Source organism: Dendrobates tinctorius, unplaced genomic scaffold (genome assembly GCF_039654945.1).
Source record: "Dendrobates tinctorius isolate UK_male_01 unplaced genomic scaffold, ASM3965494v1 ptg000224l, whole genome shotgun sequence".
Lineage (NCBI taxonomy): Eukaryota > Metazoa > Chordata > Amphibia > Anura > Dendrobatidae > Dendrobates > Dendrobates tinctorius.
In genome coordinates this window covers 360,428-381,070 of record NW_027361891.1, presented here as the reverse complement: position 1 = coordinate 381,070, position 20,643 = coordinate 360,428, and the positions used below count along the sequence as shown (strand labels likewise).

Genomic DNA, 20,643 nt, shown 5'->3' with positions numbered 1-20,643 from the left:
ATTGTTTTCTCGTGACATATTGTACTTCATGTTAGTGGTAAAATTTATTTGTGAAAAAAAAAACTGAAATTTGACTAAAATTTTGAAAATGTTGCACTTTTTCAACTTTGAATTTTCATGCCCTTAAATCACAGAGATACGGCACCCAAAAAACTTAATAATTAACATTTCCCACATGTTTACTTTACATCAGCACAATTTTGGAACCAAAATTTTTTTTTGTTTTGAAGTTATAAGGGTTAAAAGTTAACCAGCGATTTCTCATTTTACAACACCATTTTTTTTTATAATAGAAATACGTCTGTATTTATCACCCGCTCCTGGTTTTGGCTTATAAATACTGAGGTAAAATACTGACCAGATACTGAACGTGTGAACGTGGCCTTATGATGCAAGTCAAATTGACATGTAAAATGCGTGGATTTTGCTGCAAATTCATTACAGATCTGAGTCAAAGCAACCTTTTAATAGATCAACATTCTGAATACCATTTTTAAAGGGGTTGTCCAATGACTGGACAATCTGTATTTGCATGAATTAGTCACTGTTGCAAAATATATATTACATAGAGTCACCTCCTGCATTGGCACAGTTCCAGCATTATCGGTGCTGGGACTTCCATGATTTGCATGGCATTTTTATGCCACGAGAGCCCTGCAGCCAATTACTGGCCACTACTGGCGTGCTGTACTCGCCCTTCTTTCCCTTTTCTGACATTCATCAGAGGGAAATAAGAGCACAGCAACCAAACAGCAAGCGCTGACTGGCTGCAGGGCTGATGTGGCATAACAATACCCTAGCAGACATGGCTGGAGCGATGCCGAAGGAGGAAATGGGCATCTATTATTTTACTTTACAAGGTGAAGTACTTCATTTAAAAAGGGCTTGTCCAGGCATTGAGATGTTTGCTTTCAGAATAAATTTAGGACAATGCTGCTCATACTAACCAGGTCACAGCAGAAACATGACCTCTACATCATGTGACCACTGTAGCCAATCAATGGGCTGATGCCGAGGTAGATAGTGATTGGCAGCAGTTATCACATGTTATAGACAGAACATCACCGCTGCTGCCGTGTAAGCAAACAGCAGAGGAAGCAACGGAAAGAAGCTTCCGGAGCAGCAGGGGCATTACCAGGTAAGCAAAAAGGCTAGTTATAAGCAAAAACAGCGTGGCTTCTATTTCTCTATGAAACCGACAGGCCCTCAAATTTCAGGAAAGTAGCCTCAATGCAGCACAGCCACAAGACCCCAAATGGCCACAAATTTCTAGATATACGGAAAGAACATTTGTATCCAAATTTTGTAGAATCCTGGTTCTGTCTGTGATTATGTAGACCGGTCCTTTCTCCATTCATCAGTCATTAACATCTGTAAGATTCCCCATGAGCGTCCCGCTGTTCAGCAGCTCTCACTGAATGGACAAGTTACATCCCCATGGACCGTCAAGCCGCACTCTCGCCACTGTCCGTAAGATCTATGTAATTTGAAGGACGTGGGTTATGTTCTATATTCCTCTTAGAGGATACTCGGCAGCAGGTCACTGCGCTCATTGTTAGCCTGCAGATTTCCAGAATTTTAGAATAGTAAGATGCTCTCTTCCCGCTTGTCTACACAACACTGCGGACCCTTGTAATCCATAGGAATTCATTTTCTCCACTATGTCATCTGAAAGCAGAAACATTATAGTGAGAAGTCTGCAAACAGACTTCACCTAGATGAAAAGCCAGATAATCTGGACAGTCAAGGAGGCGGATTACCAGAAATCTGCATAGAATAGGTAGGTATTGTGTTGTCACGTGGTCCATGTGAGTAATAAATGCCATGGCCGGCCCAAACTGATAGCACATTATGTATATACAGTAGAAAAACCCCATCACATTGGGCCAGGAGACCACAAAGAACAGGCAGAATTTTTTTTATAAGGAGTTTCTTCACATGGATTCTACACTAAATTTTCCATTCATTTCAATGGGAAATGTGCCCATAATGTTCATGGTGTATTTTTTTTTTTTTTTAAACACATGGTTTAAAAAAAAAAAAAAAAAAAGTATGGTCAATTAATGTCAAATTTGCCACTGAAATTAAGTGCAAGTAGAAAATAAGCCCCACAGTTTACTCAATTTCAGGATCATATTGTTATTGAAGAAAAATCCAGGTAAGAATCTCAGGAAGAACATATGCTTCTGCCACCTACAATAGTGCCAAACTATCAGATAGGTGGTCTACAAATCCAGCTGTGTGGAAATATGTGCCGAATTAACCTTACGTTTCCGTTGTCCATTTCTGACATATGTTATACCAATACAGGCCCAATCATAAAGGCCGACAGGATAATGTAACGAAATCTCTCACCGATGTTGTTCTCTTTCAGAACAAGTAAGTACAGCAATCCTTTTGAAGACAGGAGCTCAGGAACCAGGGGAAGAAAGCGGTCTATAACTTCACGACCATTTTCACCACCAGCCCAGGCCGCCTCTATCCCATTACTTCCTACCTAGAAAATAAAAAATAAAAAAAAAAAGTACTTCAATAGGACTGTAAGAAAAAGTGGTTTTCCTACAAGAAAATAACATAGTAAGATAGCATTTAACCCCTTAACGACTGCCGATACGCCTTTTAACAGCGGTAATTAAGGATACTAAAACCACAGCGCCGTGAATTAACGGCGCTGTGGAGAAAGTACATAGCGCCCCCCAGTGTCGGATATTCTCTGGGGTCTTGGCTGCCAGGGGTAGCCGAGACCCCAGAGAACATGAATCGGTCGGTTTTTACCGACCCCGCTTTTGCGATCGCCGTTATTAACCCTATAACGGGGACCTCAAAAAAAAAAAAAAAAAAAAAGACGCGATTATGCATTAAATTTCTCTTTCCTCTGATGTGATCACACATCAGAGGAGAGAGAAATAGGGTCCCCGATCCCCCCCCGGTACCTCTCCGTGGTCCTCACTTCCCTCCCGGTGGTCCCGCCGGCGTCCTCCAATGGGCGCCGCCATCTTGAAAATGGCGGGCGCATGCGCAGTGCGCCCACCGGGAATCTGCCGGCTCCGGCTGGCAGATTCCATTCACTATTTTGATCACTATGATAAACGATCATAGTGATCAAAATGAAAAAAATAGTACATAACCCCCCCCCCCGTTTATCACCCCCTTATATAGGCAAACATAATGAAATAAAGAAAATATTTTTATTTCAGTTTTCCATTAGGGTTAGGGCTAGGGTTAGAAATAGGGTTAGGGCGAACTAGGATTAGGGTTAGAATTAGGATTAGGGTTGGGATTAGGGTTAGGGGTGTGTTGGGGTTAGGGTTGGAGCAAGAATTGAGGGGTTTCCACTATTTACCAACTTTGGGGGTCTAAAAATTGGGGTCTAAAAAAATCACTTTTGTGGAAATAAAGACTTTTTATTTTCACGGCTCTGCGCTTATAAACTTCTGTGAAGCGCTTGGGGATTCAAAGTGCTCACCACACATCTAGATAAGTTCCTTAGGGGGTCTAATTTCCAAAATGGGGTCACTTGTGGGGGGTTTCCACTGTTTAGGCCCATCAGGGGCTCTGCAAACGCAACATGATGCCCGCAGACCATTCCATCAAAGTCTGCATTCCAAAATGGCACTCCTTCCCTTCCGAGCTCTCCCATGCGCCCAAACAGTGGTTCCCCCCCACATATGGGTATCAGTGTACTCAGGACAAATCGCACAACAACTGTGGGGGTATGATTTCTCCTGTTACCCTTGTAAAAATAAAAATTTGGGGGCGAAAAGATCATTTTTGTGGAAAAAAATGGATTTTTTATTTTCACGGCTCTACGTTATAAACTTCTGTGAAGCACTTGAAGGTTCAAAGTGCTCACCACACATCTAGATAAGTTCCTTAATGGGTCTAGTTTCCAAAATGGGGTCACTTGTTGGAGTTTTCCACTGTTTAGGCACATTAAGGGCTCTATGAACGCAACATGGCATCCGATCTCAATTCCAGCCAATTCTGCGTTGAAAAAGTCAAACGGCGCTCCATCCCTTGCGAGCTCTGCTGTGTGCTGACAAAGTGGTTTACCCCTACATATGGGGTATCGGCGTATTTAGGAGAAATTGTACAACAAATTTTGTGGTTGATTTTCTCTTTTAACACTTGTGAAAATAAAAAAAATTGGTTCTGAAGTAAATTTTTTGCAAAAAAAAAAGTTAAATGTTAATTTTTTCCTTCCACATTGCTTTAGTTCCTGTGAAGCACTTAAAGGGTTAATAAACTTCTTGAATGTGGTTTTGAGCACCTTGAGGGGTCAAGTTTTTAGAATGGTGCCACTTTTGGGTATTTTCTGTCATGTACACCCCTCAAAATGACTTTAATTATGATGTGGTCCCTAAAAAAAATCGTTTTGTAAATTTTGTTGTAAAAATGAGAAATCGCTGGTCAACTTTTAACCCTTATAACTTCCTAACAAAAAAAAATGTTGCTTCCAAAATTGGCTGATGTAAAGTAGACATGTGGGAAATGTTATTTATTAAGAAATTTGTGTGACACATCTCTCTGATTTAAGGGCATAAAAATTTTAAAATGGCAAAATTTTCACCATATCTCCGCTTTTTTCATAAATAAACACAAGACTTATCGAAGAAATTTTATCACTAACATGAAGTACAATATGTCATGAAAAAACAATCTCAGAATCAGCGGGATCCATTAAGGCGTTCTAGAGTTATAACCTCATAAAGGGACAGTGGTCAGAATTGTAAAAATTGGCCTGGTCATTAAGCTGCAAACTGGCTCTGTTGCTAAGGGGTTAAGGTTGAAGGGAGACTTTAAGTTTATCTAGTTCAACCCATAGCCTAACATGTTGATCCAGTGGAAAGCAAAAAAAAAAAAAAACCACCATGTGGCAAACACTAAGCTCCACATTGGGGAAAAAAATTCCTTCCCGACTCCACATACGGTAATCAGACTAGTTCCCTGGATCAACAGGAACTAATATGTGTGAGAGGCTGCGAGAGAGGTCAATAAAGATGTCATGAAGCGAAGAGCTGGGAAGGGCCACCAGCAAAGAGCCCACGGCAGACGTCCCTGGTGGATGTCATCACTATGAATGGAAAAAAAAAGGTACAATGTTCCTATGGTTCCAGTCACCTATGTAGAGATATTAGCAGCTTTGAAGAGGGTCAAAAGTTGCATTATTGCCACATATTTTGCTGTGTGTTTTCAAAGAGTCAAAAAGGCTGCACTTTACAGCACCAGTGACAGGAGTAAGATTTGTGAAGCCTCATGGGCACTCGGTCTGTTTTTTTGCCTTGTGGATTTGAACCAAAGTGTTTTTTTCTTCCAAGTCTGCAGCATGTCAATTTTTTCAGCAGTTTTTCAGCATTTTTTACCCATTGACATGCATTGGGGAAAAAAGTGCATCAAAAACGTGCATATTTTACACAGCATTTTTCTTGCCATCACTAGGTTTTGGTGCAGAAAAATCTGCTGTAAATACCCACCATGTGCACATAGTCTTATACTTTACAATACAACCTGTGTAGCAAATCAGAACATGATGTAAGGAATTCCGGATGCATGGTAAGCAACGTAGTCATAGCATGCATCCAAACTGACGCTATTGCTAATATCAAGCAATCAGAACACAGCTTTCATTTTGTAGTCTGCTTTCAGAGAAATAAAAGCTGCACTCTGATTGGCTGCTTTAGGCAAGAAAGAGTTTTACTTTTGCCTCTTTTAGTAACTCTGCCCCACTGCGCTCTCGTACCGTTCAGTGTAATGGCGTTGGCATACTAAGGGTCCTGTCACATTTTGTGACACATCAGCGAGATCGCTGTGTGTGAAGGGGATCAGCAACCGGCCCCCCTGCCGGTTATCGCTGATCGTGCTTGAGCGGCTTGGGCCGTTTTTCGATCGCTGGTCTCCCGCTGCCCAGCACGCATCGCTGGTTTCTAATGTAAACATTGGGTATCCAGGAGCCGCGGCTCCTAGATACCCGATGTTTACATTAGAAACCAGCGTCCAGCGTCGCTGGTCCTGATCGCTGGGGCTGTCTATGTGACAGCTCACCAGCAATCAGCCTAACAATGTCCCAGCGATCCTATCCATGTCGGATCGTTGGTGGGATCACTGGGACATCGCTATGTGTGACGGGTGCTTAAGCCTTGGCATCGTTGATTTCCATCTACCAGTCTCTTTGGGAAAAACATACCTCTTCAGACGGGGTCACCACATAAGGAGGGTTAAACAGAAGAAGGTCAACGTGTCCTTGTAGTCGCGGCAGTAATCCGCTGACCTGCAATAAGAGCAAATGCCCATCATATTGGCATACCGGTGCCATGCTCTCCAGAGTGGACATAATCGTACAATAGTGCTCAAATTATCAAGAAAGAGACATTACATCTGTGCATGAGATTGGGGGAAGCACTAACTCAATATGGAGTAGGAAAGGTCAACATGGAACTACAAACTGGTGAAGCTTCCAAACACCAATCCTATAGGCAAATAAAAAAGAAGAAATTCTACATTAGCCATCACAAAGCTTACAGGCTAGTACTCGCCAATCTCCAACAGGCCCATAGGGTATAAACGGAGCAGAGGTGAGCAAGACCATAGGGGGATGAACGGATAGGATGTGAGCGAGACCGTAGGGAGATGAAAGGAGCGGAGGTGAGCGAGACCGTAGGGAGATGAACGGAGAGGAGGTGAGCGAGACCGTAGGGAGATGAACAGAGTGGAGGTGAGCGAGACCGTAGGGAGATGAACAGAGTGGAGGTGAGCGAGACCGTAGGGGGATGAACAGAGTGGAGGTGAGCGAGACCGTAGGGGGATGAATGGCGAGGAGGTGAGCGAGACCGTAGGGGGATGAACGGCGAGGAGGTGAGCGAGACCGTAGGGGGATGAACGGAGAGGAGGTGAGCGAGACCGTAGGGAGATGAACGGAGAGGAGGTGAGCGAGACCGTAGGGAGATGAACGGAGTGGAGGTGAGCGAGACCGTAGGGAGATGAACGGAGAGGAGGTGAGCGAGACCGTAGGGAGATGAACGGAGAGGAGGTGAGCGAGACCGTAGGGAGATGAACGGAGAGGAGGTGAGCGAGACCGTAGGGGGATGAACGGAGATGAGCGAGACCGTAGGGGGATGAACGGAGGTGAGCGAGACCGTAGGAGGATGAACGGAGAGGAGGTGAGCGAGACCGTAGGGAGATGAACGGAGAGGAGGTGAGCGAGACCGTAGGGAGATGAACGGAGAGGAGGTGAGCGAGACCGTAGGGGGATGAACGGAGATGAGCGAGACCGTAGGGGGATGAACGGAGGTGAGCGAGACCGTAGGGAGATGAACGGAGTGGAGGTGAGCGAGACCGTAGGGAGATGAACGGAGTGGAGGTGAGCGAGACCGTAGGGAGATGAACGGAGAGGAGGTGAGCGAGACCGTAGGGAGATGAACGGAGAGGAGGTGAGCGAGACCGTAGGGAGATGAACGGAGAGGAGGTGAGCGAGACCGTAGGGAGATGAACGGAGAGGAGGTGAGCGAGACCGTAGGGAGATGAACGGAGAGGAGGTGAGCGAGACCGTAGGGAGATGAACGGAGAGGAGGTGAGCGAGACCGTAGGGGGATGAACGGAGATGAGCGAGACCGTAGGGGGATGAACGGAGGTGAGCGAGACCGTAGGAGGATGAACGGAGGTGAGCGAGACCGTAGGGGGATGAACGAAGGTGAGCGAGACCGTAGGGGGATGAACGGAGGTGAGCGAGACCGTAGGGGGATGAACGGAGGTGAGCGAGACCGTAGGGGGATGAACGGAGGTGAGCGAGACCGTAGGGGGATGAACGGAGGTGAGCGAGACCGTGGGGGGATGAACGGAGGTGAGCGAGACCGTAGGGGGATGAACGGATGTGAGCGAGACCGTAGGGGGATGAACGGAGGTGAGCGAGACCGTAGGGGGATGAACGGAGGTGAGCGAGACCGTAGGGGGATGAACGGAGGTGAGCGAGACCGTAGGGGGATGAACGGAGGTGAGCGAGACCGTAGGGGGATGAACGGAGGTGAGCGAGACCGTAGGGGGATGAACGGAGGTGAGCGAGACCGTAGGGGGATGAACGGAGGTGAGCGAGACCGTAGGGGGATGAACGGAGCGGAGGTGAGCAAGACCGTAGGGGGATGAATCGAGTGGAGGTGAACAAGACCATAGGGGGATGAACGGAGCGGAGGTGAGCAGACACTGAGGATGAATGCTGCGGGATGAGCAGGCCAACAGAGGATTGAGCGGAGGTGCTCAATACAGATAGGGTTCATTCTTGGGATTAGTGGCGGTCACACTGGTGATCAACAAATTATATTTTGTCCTATCATTAAGTAATAACTTATGTACTTGGTACAATCCCTTTAAAAAAATGTCATGCAGTGGAGACATGCCAGGGAAGATGAAAAGTGAATGCTTATAATAAAATAACACACTGAATAGGCATCCAGAAATACAGCAATTCAATAACAGCTATGGGTATACAACAATAACATAGAATCAGCCATCAGTATACTGCACTAATCCTACATCAGTCGGCCTAAGGTACAGGTACAAAACTAAATCCAATATGACACAGTAATGGAGCTTCTCAGTCACTGGCTGCCATAGCAGCAATGAACATCTCTCATCCAGATCTACATAAAGTCTGCCACATTCCACAGAATTGGGAGAAATCTACTTCAGCAAGTTGCAAATGGTGTTTCTGTGAGCTGACCACTAGGGGCGCTGTTTACCAGCAGTCTATGATGTTAGACGAGTGTATTTGTACACGGCAGACAGACAGATCTCCTACTATGTACATGCAGACAGACCTTTGCACATACTGATCATATGATCACAGGTTCTCTGGAAAATTAGACGTCCTTATATGTAAAAATGGTATGGTTACATCTGGAGTATGAGTCTATGCTGTGCAAAGAAAATCCTTCTCAAGTACAGAGAAGCGTGTAGGCGCATTGTAAATGCAATATACACTATAATGTCTTACAATGTTTGTGCAAAGTTTACAAGTTTCATTAAAAATAAAATTATAACATTTAATAAAATTGATAGATGCAAAATTATTGCCTCCCCGTCGGGGAATCGAACCCCGGTCTCCCGCGTGACAGGCGGGGATACTTACCACTATACTAACGAGGAACTGCATATCCAACACTGTGTTTGTCCGCGAGTTATCAGGAAATACTACTACTAGTGGCTATTGAAAAATACATTTATAGACAGAGAGAAGGAGGTAAAATAGAGGAAAGGGGAACACAATGCAGCCAGTAATGTGCAAAGAACTCAGTAGTTTCTTTTTTTTTTTTTACCAAATCAGTAATAATGGGGTCGATGTGCACAGAGTTGGCACGTGCAGTCTCCATTGTGCACAATGCCGCAGTAGGATTGACATCTGTACATCTGAAACAAAATCAAAGTAAAAATCAGAAAAATTAAAAAAAGAATCTTCACTGATAAAGTCTAATAGAAAAGGATAGTCACTTTAAGGCTGTGTGCCCACGTAGCTTTTTTTTAAGCGTTTTTGATGCGTTTTTCGGGGTCAAACCGCATCAAAAACCCTTAAAAGAAGCATCCCATTCATTTAAATGCATTTTGGCCATTTTGTGCCAATGGATGCACTTTTTACCGCTAAGGAAACGCTTAGGAGGTAAAAAAAAAACGCAGCATGTTCATTAATTTGTGCTTAGGGCCGTGTTTTTGGCTATTTCCTATAGTCCAAAAGACGTGCGGAAAAAAAACGCATCAAAAACGCGCGTTTTTTCTGCAAAAAAATGTGCAAAAATTGCGGCAAAAACATGCGTTTTCTGAGAAGGATAACCCATTTCCTGAGCGTTTAAAAAACGCTACGTGGGCACATAGCCTAAAGGAGATTTCCATTTTAACACTATCAACTTTTTTTAAAAAGTAATTCATGGTGGTAGATCTAAGAATAATAAAATCAGTGATATTCACCTTCTACAGGACCAGCGCAGCGTCTCTGCCGCGAGGCGGGTCATTGTGTGCACGCTGCAGTGGTGACGGTATGTCAATAGCACTACAGCCAATCACTGGGCACAGTGGCTTGTGCCATCTACAGCAGCAGTGCCATTGAGCACAGTGATTGGCTGCAGCAGTGATGTGCGCTGTAGTGCATACTGTGGCAGCAGCAGAAAGGCGTCACCGAACCTGGCGAGTTTGTTATTGTCTATAGCTGCAACATTCTAGACAAGAAAAAATTGCACCAAAAATCATCAGTGTGTCATCCATGTTTTGGATCAGTGTGTCACACGTGTTTTGGATCAGTGTGTTATCATTGTTTTGGATCAGTGTGTCATCCGTGTTTTGGATTGGTGTGTCATCCGTGTTTTGGACCAGTGTGTCATCCGCGTGTCATCAGTGTTTTGGATCAGTGTGTCATCCGCATGTCATCCGCGTTTTGGATCAGTGTGTCATCCGCGTTTTGGATCAGTTGTGTCATCCGTGATTTGGATCAGTTGTGTCATCCGTATGTCATCCGTGTTTTGGATCAGTGTGTCATCCATATTTTTGATCAGTGTGTCATCCGTGTTTTGGATCAGTGTTTTATACGCGTGTCATCCGTGTTTTGGATCAGTGTGTCATCCGTGTTTTGGATCAGTGTGTCATCATTGTTTTGAATCAGTGTGTCATCCATGTGTCATCCGTGTTTTGGATCAGTGTGTCATCCGTGTTTTGGATCAGTGTGTCATCCATGTTTTTGATCAGTGTGTCATCCGTGTTTTGGATCAGTGTGTCATTCGTGTTTTGGATCAGTGTGTCATCCATGTTTTGGATCAGTGTGTCATCCATATGTCATCAGTGTTTTGGATCAGTGTGTCATCCATATTTTTGATCAGTGTGTCATCCGTTTTGGATCAGTGTGTTATACGCGTGTCATCCGTGTTTTGGATCAGTGTGTTATACGCGTGTCATCCGTGTTTTGGATCAGTGTGTTATACGCGTGTCATCCGTGTTTTGGATCAGTGTGTCATCCGTGTTTTGGATCAGTGTGTCATCCGTGTTTTGGATCAGTGTGTCATCCGTGTTTTTGATCAGTGTGTCATCCGTGTTTTGGATCAGTGTGTCATCCGTGTTTTTGATCAGTGTGTCATCCGTGTTTTTGATCAGTGTGTCATCCGTGTTTTTGATCAGTGTGTCATCCGTGTTTTTGATCAGTGTGTCATCCGTGTTTTTGATCAGTGTGTCATCCGTGTTTTGGATCAGTGTGTCATCGGCGTGTCATCCGTGTTTTGGATCAGTGTGTCATCCATATGTCATCTGTGTTTTGGATCAGTGTGTCATCAATATTTTTGATCAGTGTGTCATCCGAGATTTGGATCAGTGTGTCATCCATATGTCATCAGTGTATTGGATCAGTGTGTCATCTGTGTCATCAGTGTTTTTGATCAGTGTGTCATCCGTGTTTTGGATCAGTGTGTCATTCGTGTTTTGGATCAGTTGTGTCATCCGTGTTTTGGATCAGTGTGTCATCCGTGTTTTGGATCAGTGTGTCATCCATATGTCATCAGTGTTTTGGATCAGTGTGTCATCCATATTTTTGATCAGTGTGTCATCCGTGTTTTGGATCAGTGTGTTATACGCGTGTCATCCGTGTTTTTGATCAGTGTGTTATACGCGTGTCATCCGTGTTTTTGATCAGTGTGTCATCCGTGTTTTTGATCAGTGTGTCATCCGTGTTTTTGATCAGTGTGTCATCCGTGTTTTTGATCAGTGTGTCATCCGTGTTTTTGATCAGTGTGTCATCCGTGTTTTTGATCAGTGTGTCATCAGTGTTTTGGATCAGTGTGTCATCGGCGTGTCATCCGTGTTTTGGATCAGTGTGTCATCCATATGTCATCTGTGTTTTGGATCAGTGTGTCATCAATATTTTTGATCAGTGTGTCATCCGAGATTTGGATCAGTGTGTCATCCATATGTCATCAGTGTATTGGATCAGTGTGTCATCTGTGTCATCAGTGTTTTGGATCAGTGTGTTATCCGTGTTTTAGATCAGTGTGTCATCCGTGTTTTGGATCAGTGTGTCATCCATGTGTCATCATTGTTTTGGATCAGTGTGTCATCCGTGTTTTGGATCAGTGTGTCTTCCATGTGTCATCATTGTTTTGGATCAGTGTGTCATCCGTGTTTTGGATCAGTGTGTCATCCATGTGTCATCATTGTTTTGGATCAGTGTGTCATCCGTGTTTTGGATCAGTGTGTCATCCGTGTTTTGGATCAGTGTGTCATCCATATGTCATCATTGTTTTGGATCAGTGTATCATCCGTGTTTTGGGTCAGTGTGTCATCCGTGTGTCAATGTTTTTCACAGACGGATAAACAGATAAATGACAAAGCTTCTCCTGTCTTTTACACTGCTAAATGCGCACAGCACATGGACTGTACACCGATACCCTCCTAGTGCTGTATGAGATTTTTACAGATGCCTAGACTTGCATTAGCCTTTTTCATCCATGACACTAGAAAAAAAATAGTTTGTCTCAGAGTTTTGCATGGACACTGGCCTGGCAAAAAAAATAAAAGTTTCACGAGTCAGTGCCTGATCGAATGCCATGCCAGTCCAACACTAAAAGGGTTGTTCATCACTTGGACACGTTCCCATTTCTCTTATGGGGTCTATAGTTATGTTGTCATTATGATCAAAATATCAGCGATGCCTGCAGAGGTCTGACAGCGTGGCCGGATGACGATACCTCACTCCAAGCCGGGAAGCAGATGTCAGCAATTAGACCAACTAATGCAGTATTACAAGCCGCCAGTCACATAAGAGCGGCCCAAACGCCTGCAGAGGACCCCCTATAACACCTATATGGTATATGCCCAATAGGGGGATACACCCATGTACGGCAGTAGGAGTACCCCTGTACCGCAAACAAAGGTGCACTGATCAGAAGCAAAGTCAGGGAAAAATCCACTTACAGATACCAAGCATTAGGTCCAATAAGTGATGCTACAAATGCCGATACCACACCGGAGCCACAGCCGATTTCTAGGCAGATCTCCACTCTGGAATAGAAGAAGAATCTGTTACAGAAAAGAATGGATTTACAAGTTACGCTTGTTATTTTCATAGCATTCAGGACCTAACAAATAAAGCTGCTCCCTATAGCGCTATATCATGCAAACATTAAATATATGACATACGAATTGCATCACTGCTCTAGAAAAGTGGAAAAATATAGAATATTTAGAGCGTAAATTGGCCACTTCACGTGTACCCAGCAGCTGCGATAAGGCGATTCTTTGTCATATATGTCATGCTTTCATGCTATAGCGCTACAGGGTGCAGCTTTATTGGTTGGTTATATATGGAGATGCCTCCCTAGTTCGCTCCTGTTCACACCCGTGCTGATTGAATGTGACGGTCAGACTTTTGCTAGTATTCAGGAACTAGGCATTGAGAAGTATATTTTCCTGCAGTTTTTGAATCCCCCCTTATCTGCTATGCACTGCCTCTTTCATGCCGATTTCTTACTTTGTTCAGTTCTTTGATCCGTTTGGGGTAAAATCAGAAATGACAGCAAAATAAAAGTGCAATAAGCGCAGATACAGTAGCATTATAGCCATGTGGTTGTCAGAAGTAATAAATATTTCAACGATCCCTTTCCTGCATTCAGGATGGCACAGCGCTCATCTCATGAAGACCACCCATGTGCAGAAGAATATTACGGGGGCTGTGGTCCCCATCTGTGGAGGCCCCAACCCTTTCTAGAGAATAGTTCTAGAACAGCAATTCCCATCCTGGCAGACTGGTACTGTCATTGTATCACTAGAACCTCCTGTATTCCATCGGTCCTGAGAAGAGAGTGGGATCAGATGACGGAGGCACATGTGAAATCCTCGCAGAGTGACGGCGGCGTGTGGAGGAGGGTATGGCCGGGCGCAGACAGATTTTGTGCGCAGTATACGGACCACGACGCCCGGACTGACCCAGGGTCTCCTGACCCAAACTCATGAGGTTGGACATTCAGGCGAGGTCGCCCGCTGGGGAATACAACGCCTACATGGGGGACAGTTTGGAAACTTTTTATTGTAAAATTATCTTTGATGCCCATAGCAACCAATCAGAACAAGGCTTATATTCTGTATTCAGCTCATGAAAAATGGAAGCTGTGCTATGATTGGTGGCTACGGGCAGCAGTTTTTATATCCGCTGAGTGGACATTTTGAGCTTCCGCTCTACACAAATATGAATGTCAGCACTTGAATTACCCAGATTTCAGTTCCTCCGCCTCCTTCTCCAAGGCATCAATTAATAGAAAAGTGTCCTCAGCCGGGTCATACACTTCAGCAAACTCTCCGCGCCCAACATGTGCGTGCACAGGAGTGGGGAGCATCCTGCACCCTGGAGAGATTAGTACATGGGGAGCAGCTGGGGCTCGCAGGTCTCTCAGATGGAAGCAGCGGACACAGGCTCGTGGCGCCACACAGAGGACACATGCCGCCTCTGCACTATGGTATACAGAGCGCGGGGTTCCCTGCAGGCTGCCCTGTACGTGTCCAGCTCAGCAGCACATGCCCTATAGACTCAGCTGCTCCTGGGAGCGATGACGTCACGGGAAGGGGCGGAGCCTCCACATGCATTGCAGATGCAGAGCTCAGCTCACAGACTAGGAAGTAGTGATGGGAAGTTCGGCTCTTTTTGGTGATCCGGCTCATTCGGCTCCGCTCACCATAAAGAGCCGGCTCTTGTGGCTATTTAAACGGCTTTTTTTTAATATTAATCCGTTTTCCACAGTCATCGTTCTAGGTCTTTGCCTGTACAGTGAGGCCTCATTCTCCACCCGTATAAGGATCTAGTGACGCAGTGTAGACTGTTATTCAGCATTGCTGTCTCCTCAGATTGTCAGCTCTTGTGATCAGGCCCCGGCTCCTCGCTCCGGTCTCTCCTGTACAGTGAGGCCTCATTATACCCCTGTATAAGGATCTAGTGACGCAGTGTAGACTGTTATTCAGCATTGCTGTGTCCTCAGATTGTCAGCTCTTATGATCAGGCCCCTGCTCCTCGCTCCGGTCTCTCCTGTACAGTGAGGCCTCATTATACACCTGTATAAGGATCTAGTGACGCAGTGTAGACTGTTATTCAGCATTGCTGTCTCCTCAGATTGTCAGCTCTTGTGATCAGGCCCCGGCTCCTCGCTCCGGTCTCTCCTGTACAGTGAGGCCTCATTATACCCCTGTATAAGGATCTAGTGACGCAGTGTAGACTGTTATTCAGCATTGCTGTCTCCTCAGATTGTCAGCTCTTGTGATCAGGCCCCGGCTCCTCGCTCCGGTCTCTCCTGTACAGTGAGGCCTCATTATACCCCTGTATAAGGATCTAGTGACGCAGTGTAGACTGTTATTCAGCATTGCTGTGTCCTCAGATTGTCAGCTCTTATGATCAGGCCCCTGCTCCTCGCTCCGGTCTCTCCTGTACAGTGAGGCCTCATTATACCCCTGTATAAGGATCTAGTGACGCAGTGTAGACTGTTATTCAGCATTGCTGTTTCTTCAGATTGTCAGCTCTTGTGATCAGGCCCCGGCTCCTCGCTCCGGTCTCTCCTGTACAGTGAGGACTCATTATACCCCTGTATAAGGATCTAGTGACGCAGTGTAGACTGTTATTCAGCATTGCTGTCTCCTCAGATTGTCAGCTCTTGTGATCAGGCCCCGGCTCCTCGCTCCGGTCTCTCCTGTACAGTGAGGCCTCATTATACCCCTGTATAAGGATCTAGTGACGCAGTGTAGACTGTTATTCAGCATTGCTGTCTCCTCAGATTGTCAGCTCTTGTGATCAGGCCCCTGCTCCTCGCTCCGGTCTCTCCTGTACAGTGAGGCCTCATTATACCCCTGTATAAGGATCTAGTGACGCAGTGTAGACTGTTATTCAGCATTGCTGTCTCCTCAGATTGTCAGCTCTTGTGATCAGGCCCCGGCTCCTCGCTCCGGTCTCTCCTGTACAGTGAGGCCTCATTATACCCCTGTATAAGGATCTAGTGACGCAGTGTAGACTGTTATTCAGCATTGCTGTCTCCTCAGATTGTCAGCTCTTGTGATCAGGCCCCTGCTCCTCGCTCCGGTCTCTCCTGTACAGTGAGGCCTCATTATACCCCTGTATAAGGATCTAGTGACGCAGTGTAGACTGTTATTCAGCATTGCTGTCTCCTCAGATTGTCAGCTCTTGTGATCAGGCCCCGGCTCCTCGCTCCGGTCTCTCCTGTACAGTGAGGCCTCATTATACCCCTGTATAAGGATCTAGTGACGCAGTGTAGACTGTTATTCAGCATTGCTGTCTCCTCAGATTGTCAGCTCTTGTGATCAGGCCCCTGCTCCTCGCTCCGGTCTCTCCTGTACAGTGAGGCCTCATTATACCCCTGTATAAGGATCTAGTGACGCAGTGTAGACTGTTATTCAGCATTGCTGTTTCTTCAGATTGTCAGCTCTTGTGATCAGGCCCCGGCTCCTCGCTCCGCTCTCTCCTGTACAGTGAGGCCTCATTATACCCCTGTATAAGGATCTAGTGACGCAGTGTAGACTGTTATTCAGCATTGCTGTGTCCTCAGATTGTCAGCTCTTGTGATCAGGCCTCTGCTCCTCGCTCCGGTCTCTCCTGTACAGTGAGGCCTCATTATACCCCTGTATAAGGATCTAGTGACGCAGTGTAGACTGTTATTCAGCATTGCTGTGTCCTCAGATTGTCAGCTCTTGTGATCAGGCCCCGGCTCCTCGCTCCGGTCTCTCCTGTACAGTGAGGCCTCATTATACCCCTGTATAAGGATCTAGTGACGCAGTGTAGACTGTTATTCAGCATTGCTGTGTCCTCAGATTGTCAGCTCTTATGATCAGGCCCCTGCTCCTCGCTCCGGTCTCTCCTGTACAGTGAGGCCTCATTCTCCACCTGTATAAGGATCTAGTGACGCAGTGTAGACTGTTATTCAGCATTGCTGTCTCCTCAGATTGTCAGCTCTTGTGATCAGGCCCCGGCTCCTCGCTCCGGTCTCTCCTGTACAGTGAGGCCTCATTATACCCCTGTATAAGGATCTAGTGACGCAGTGTAGACTGTTATTCAGCATTGCTGTCTCCTCAGATTGTCAGCTCTTGTGATCAGGCCCCGGCTCCTCGCTCCGGTCTCTCCTGTACAGTGAGGCCTCATTATACCCCTGTATAAGGATCTAGTGACGCAGTGTAGACTGTTATTCAGCATTGCTGTGTCCTCAGATTGTCAGCTCTTGCGATCAGGCCTCTGCTCCTCGCTCCGGTCTCTCCTGTACAGTGAGGCCTCATTATACCCCTGTATAAGGATCTAGTGACGCAGTGTAGACTGTTATTCAGCATTGCTGTCTCCTCAGATTGTCAGCTCTTGTGATCAGGCCCCTGCTCCTCGCTCCGGTCTCTCCTGTACAGTGAGGCCTCATTATACCCCTGTATAAGGATCTAGTGACGCAGTGTAGACTGTTATTCAGCATTGCTGTTTCTTCAGATTGTCAGCTCTTGTGATCAGGCCTCTGCTCCTCGCTCCGGTCTCTCCTGTACAGTGAGGCCTCATTATACCCCTGTATAAGGATCTAGTGACGCAGTGTAGACTGTTATTCAGCATTGCTGTTTCTTCAGATTGTCAGCTCTTGTGATCAGGCCCCGGCTCCTCGCTCCGGTCTCTCCTGTACAGTGAGGCCTCATTATACCCCTGTATAAGGATCTAGTGACGCAGTGTAGACTGTTATTCAGCATTGCTGTGTCCTCAGATTGTCAGCTCTTGTGATCAGGCCCCGGCTCCTCGCTCCGGTCTCTCCTGTACAGTGAGGCCTCATTATACCCCTGTATAAGGATCTAGTGACGCAGTGTAGACTGTTATTCAGCATTGCTGTCTCCTCAGATTGTCAGCTCTTGTGATCAGGCCCCTGCTCCTCGCTCCGGTCTCTCCTGTACAGTGAGGCCTCATTATACCCCTGTATAAGGATCTAGTGACGCAGTGTAGACTGTTATTCAGCATTGCTGTTTCTTCAGATTGTCAGCTCTTGTGATCAGGCCCCGGCTCCTCGCTCCGGTCTCTCCTGTACAGTGAGGCCTCATTATACCCCTGTATAAGGATCTAGTGACGCAGTGTAGACTGTTATTCAGCATTGCTGTGTCCTCAGATTGTCAGCTCTTGTGATCAGGCCCCGGCTCCTCGCTCCGGTCTCTCCTGTACAGTGAGGCCTCATTATACCCCTGTATAAGGATCTAGTGGCGCAGTGTAGACTGTTATTCAGCATTGCTGTGTCCTCAGATTGTCAGCTCTTGTGATCAGGCCCCTGCTCCTCGCTCCGGTCTCTCCTGTACAGTGAGGCCTCATTATACCCCTGTATAAGGATCTAGTGACGCAGTGTAGACTGTTATTCAGCATTGCTGTGTCCTCAGATTGTCAGCTCTTGTGATCAGGCCCCTGCGCCTCGCTCCGGTCTCTCCTGTACAGTGAGGCCTCATTATACCCCTGTATAAGGATCTAGTGACGCAGTGTAGACTGTTATTCAGCATTGCTGTGTCCTCAGATTGTCAGCTCTTGTGATCAGGCCCCGGCTCCTCGCTCCGGTCTCTCCTGTACAGTGAGGCCTCATTATACCCCTGTATAAGGATCTAGTGGCGCAGTGTAGACTGTTATTCAGCATTGCTGTGTCCTCAGATTGTCAGCTCTTGTGATCAGGCCCCTGCTCCTCGCTCCGGTCTCTCCTGTACAGTGAGGCCTCATTATACCCCTGTATAAGGATCTAGTGACGCAGTGTAGACTGTTATTCAGCATTGCTGTGTCCTCAGATTGTCAGCTCTTGTGATCAGGCCCCTGCTCCTCGCTCCGGTCTCTCCTGTACAGTGAGGCCTCATTATACCCCTGTATAAGGATCTAGTGGCGCAGTGTAGACTGTTATTCAGCATTGCTGTGTCCTCAGATTGTCAGCTCTTGTGATCAGGCCCCTGCTCCTCGCTCCGGTCTCTCCTGTACAGTGAGGCCTCATTATACCCCTGTATAAGGATCTAGTGACGCAGTGTAGACTGTTATTCAGCATTGCTGTTTCCTCAGATTGTCAGCTCTTGTGATCAGGCCCCGGCTCCTCGCTCCGGTCTCTCCTGTACAGTGAGGCCTCATTATACCTCTGTATAAGGATCTAGTGACGCAGTGTAGACTGTTATTCAGCCTTGCTGTTTCCTCAGATTGTCAGCTCTTGTGATCAGGCCCCTGCTCCTCGCTCCGGTCTCTCCTGTACAGTGAGGCCTCATTATACACCTGTATAAGGATCTAGTGACGCAGTGTAGACTGTTATTCAGCATTGCTGTGTCCTCAGATTGTCAGCTCTTGTGATCAGGCCCCGGCTCCTCGCTCCGGTCTCTCCTGTACAGTGAGGCCTCATTATACCTCTGTATAAGGATCTAGTGACGCAGTGTAGACTGTTATTCAGCCTTGCTGTTTCCTCAGATTGTCAGCTCTTGTGATCAGGCCCCTGCTCCTCGCTCCGGTCTCTCCTGTACAGTGAGGCCTCATTATACACCTGTATAAGGATCTAGTGACGCAGTGTAGACTGTTATTCAGCATTGCTGTGTCCTCAGATTGTCAGCTCTTGTGATCAGGCCCCTGCTCCTCGCTCCGGTCTCTCCTGTACAGTGCGGCCTCATTATACCCCTGTACAAGGATCTAGTGACGCAGTGTAGACTGTTATTCAGCATTGCTGTTTCCTCAGATTGTCAGCTCTTGTGATCAGGCCCCTGCTCCTCGCTCCGGTCTCTCCTGTACAGTGAGGCCTCATTATACACCTGTATAAGGATCTAGTGACGCAGTGTAGACTGTTATTCAGCATTGCTGTGTCCTCAGATTGTCAGCTCTTGTGATCAGGCCCCTGCTCCTCGCTCCGGTCTCTCCAGTACAGTGAGGCCTCATTATACCCCTGTATAAGGATCTTGTGACGCAGTGTAGACTGTTATTCAGCATTGCTGTGTCCTCAGATTGTCAGCTCTTGTGATCAGGCCCTGGCTGCTCGCTCCGGTCTCTCCTGTACAGTGAGGCCTCATTATACCCCTGTATAAGGATCTAGTGACGCAGTGTAGACTGTTATTCAGCATTGCTGTTTCCTCAGATTGTCAGCTCTTGTGATCAGGCCCCGGCTCCTCGCTCCGGTCTCTCCTGTACAGTGAGGCCTCATTATACCTCTGTATAAGGATCTAGTGACGCAGTGTAGACTGTTATTCAGCCTTGCTGTTTCCTCAGATTGTCAGCTCTTGTGATCAGGCCCCATGCTCCTCGCTCCGGTCTCTCCTGTACAGTGCGGCCTCATTATACCCCTGTACAAGGATCTAGTGACGCAGTGTAGACTGTTATTCAGCATTGCTGTTTCCTCAGATTGTCAGCTCTTGTGATCAGGCCCCTGCTCCTCGCTCCGGTCTCTCCTGTACAGTGAGGCCTCATTATACACCTGTATAAGGATCTAGTGACGCAGTGTAGACTGTTATTCAGCATTGCTGTGTCCTCAGATTGTCAGCTCTTGTGATCAGGCCCCTGCTCCTCGCTCCGGTCTCTCCTGTACAGTGAGGCCTCATTATACTCCTGTATAAGGATCTTGTGACGCAGTGTAGACTGTTATTCAGCATTGCTGCTTCCTCAGATTGTCAGCTCTTGTGATCAGGCCC

At 46.6% G+C, this 20,643-nt stretch overlaps 1 protein-coding gene and 1 non-coding gene across 2 annotated transcripts; both read right to left on the bottom strand.

Annotated features, from left to right (window-relative positions):
* Positions 1 to 447: 447 nt before the first annotated feature.
* HEMK2 (HemK methyltransferase 2, ETF1 glutamine and histone H4 lysine) lies at positions 448 to 14,593 on the bottom strand. The gene is made up of 6 exons (XM_073555441.1): positions 14,224 to 14,593; positions 12,931 to 13,017; positions 9,306 to 9,396; positions 6,185 to 6,268; positions 2,356 to 2,497; positions 448 to 1,668 (listed from the first exon to the last, which is right to left on the bottom strand). The coding sequence occupies exons 1-6, from the start codon at positions 14,346 to 14,348 to the stop codon at positions 1,556 to 1,558; spliced, it is 642 nt and encodes a 213-aa protein (XP_073411542.1). The 5' UTR covers positions 14,349 to 14,593; the 3' UTR covers positions 448 to 1,555.
* Positions 9,064 to 9,135, bottom strand: TRNAD-GUC (transfer RNA aspartic acid (anticodon GUC)). Its single transcript has one exon. It is a non-coding gene; the product is annotated as a tRNA-Asp (tRNA).
* Positions 14,594 to 20,643: the final 6,050 nt, after the last annotated feature.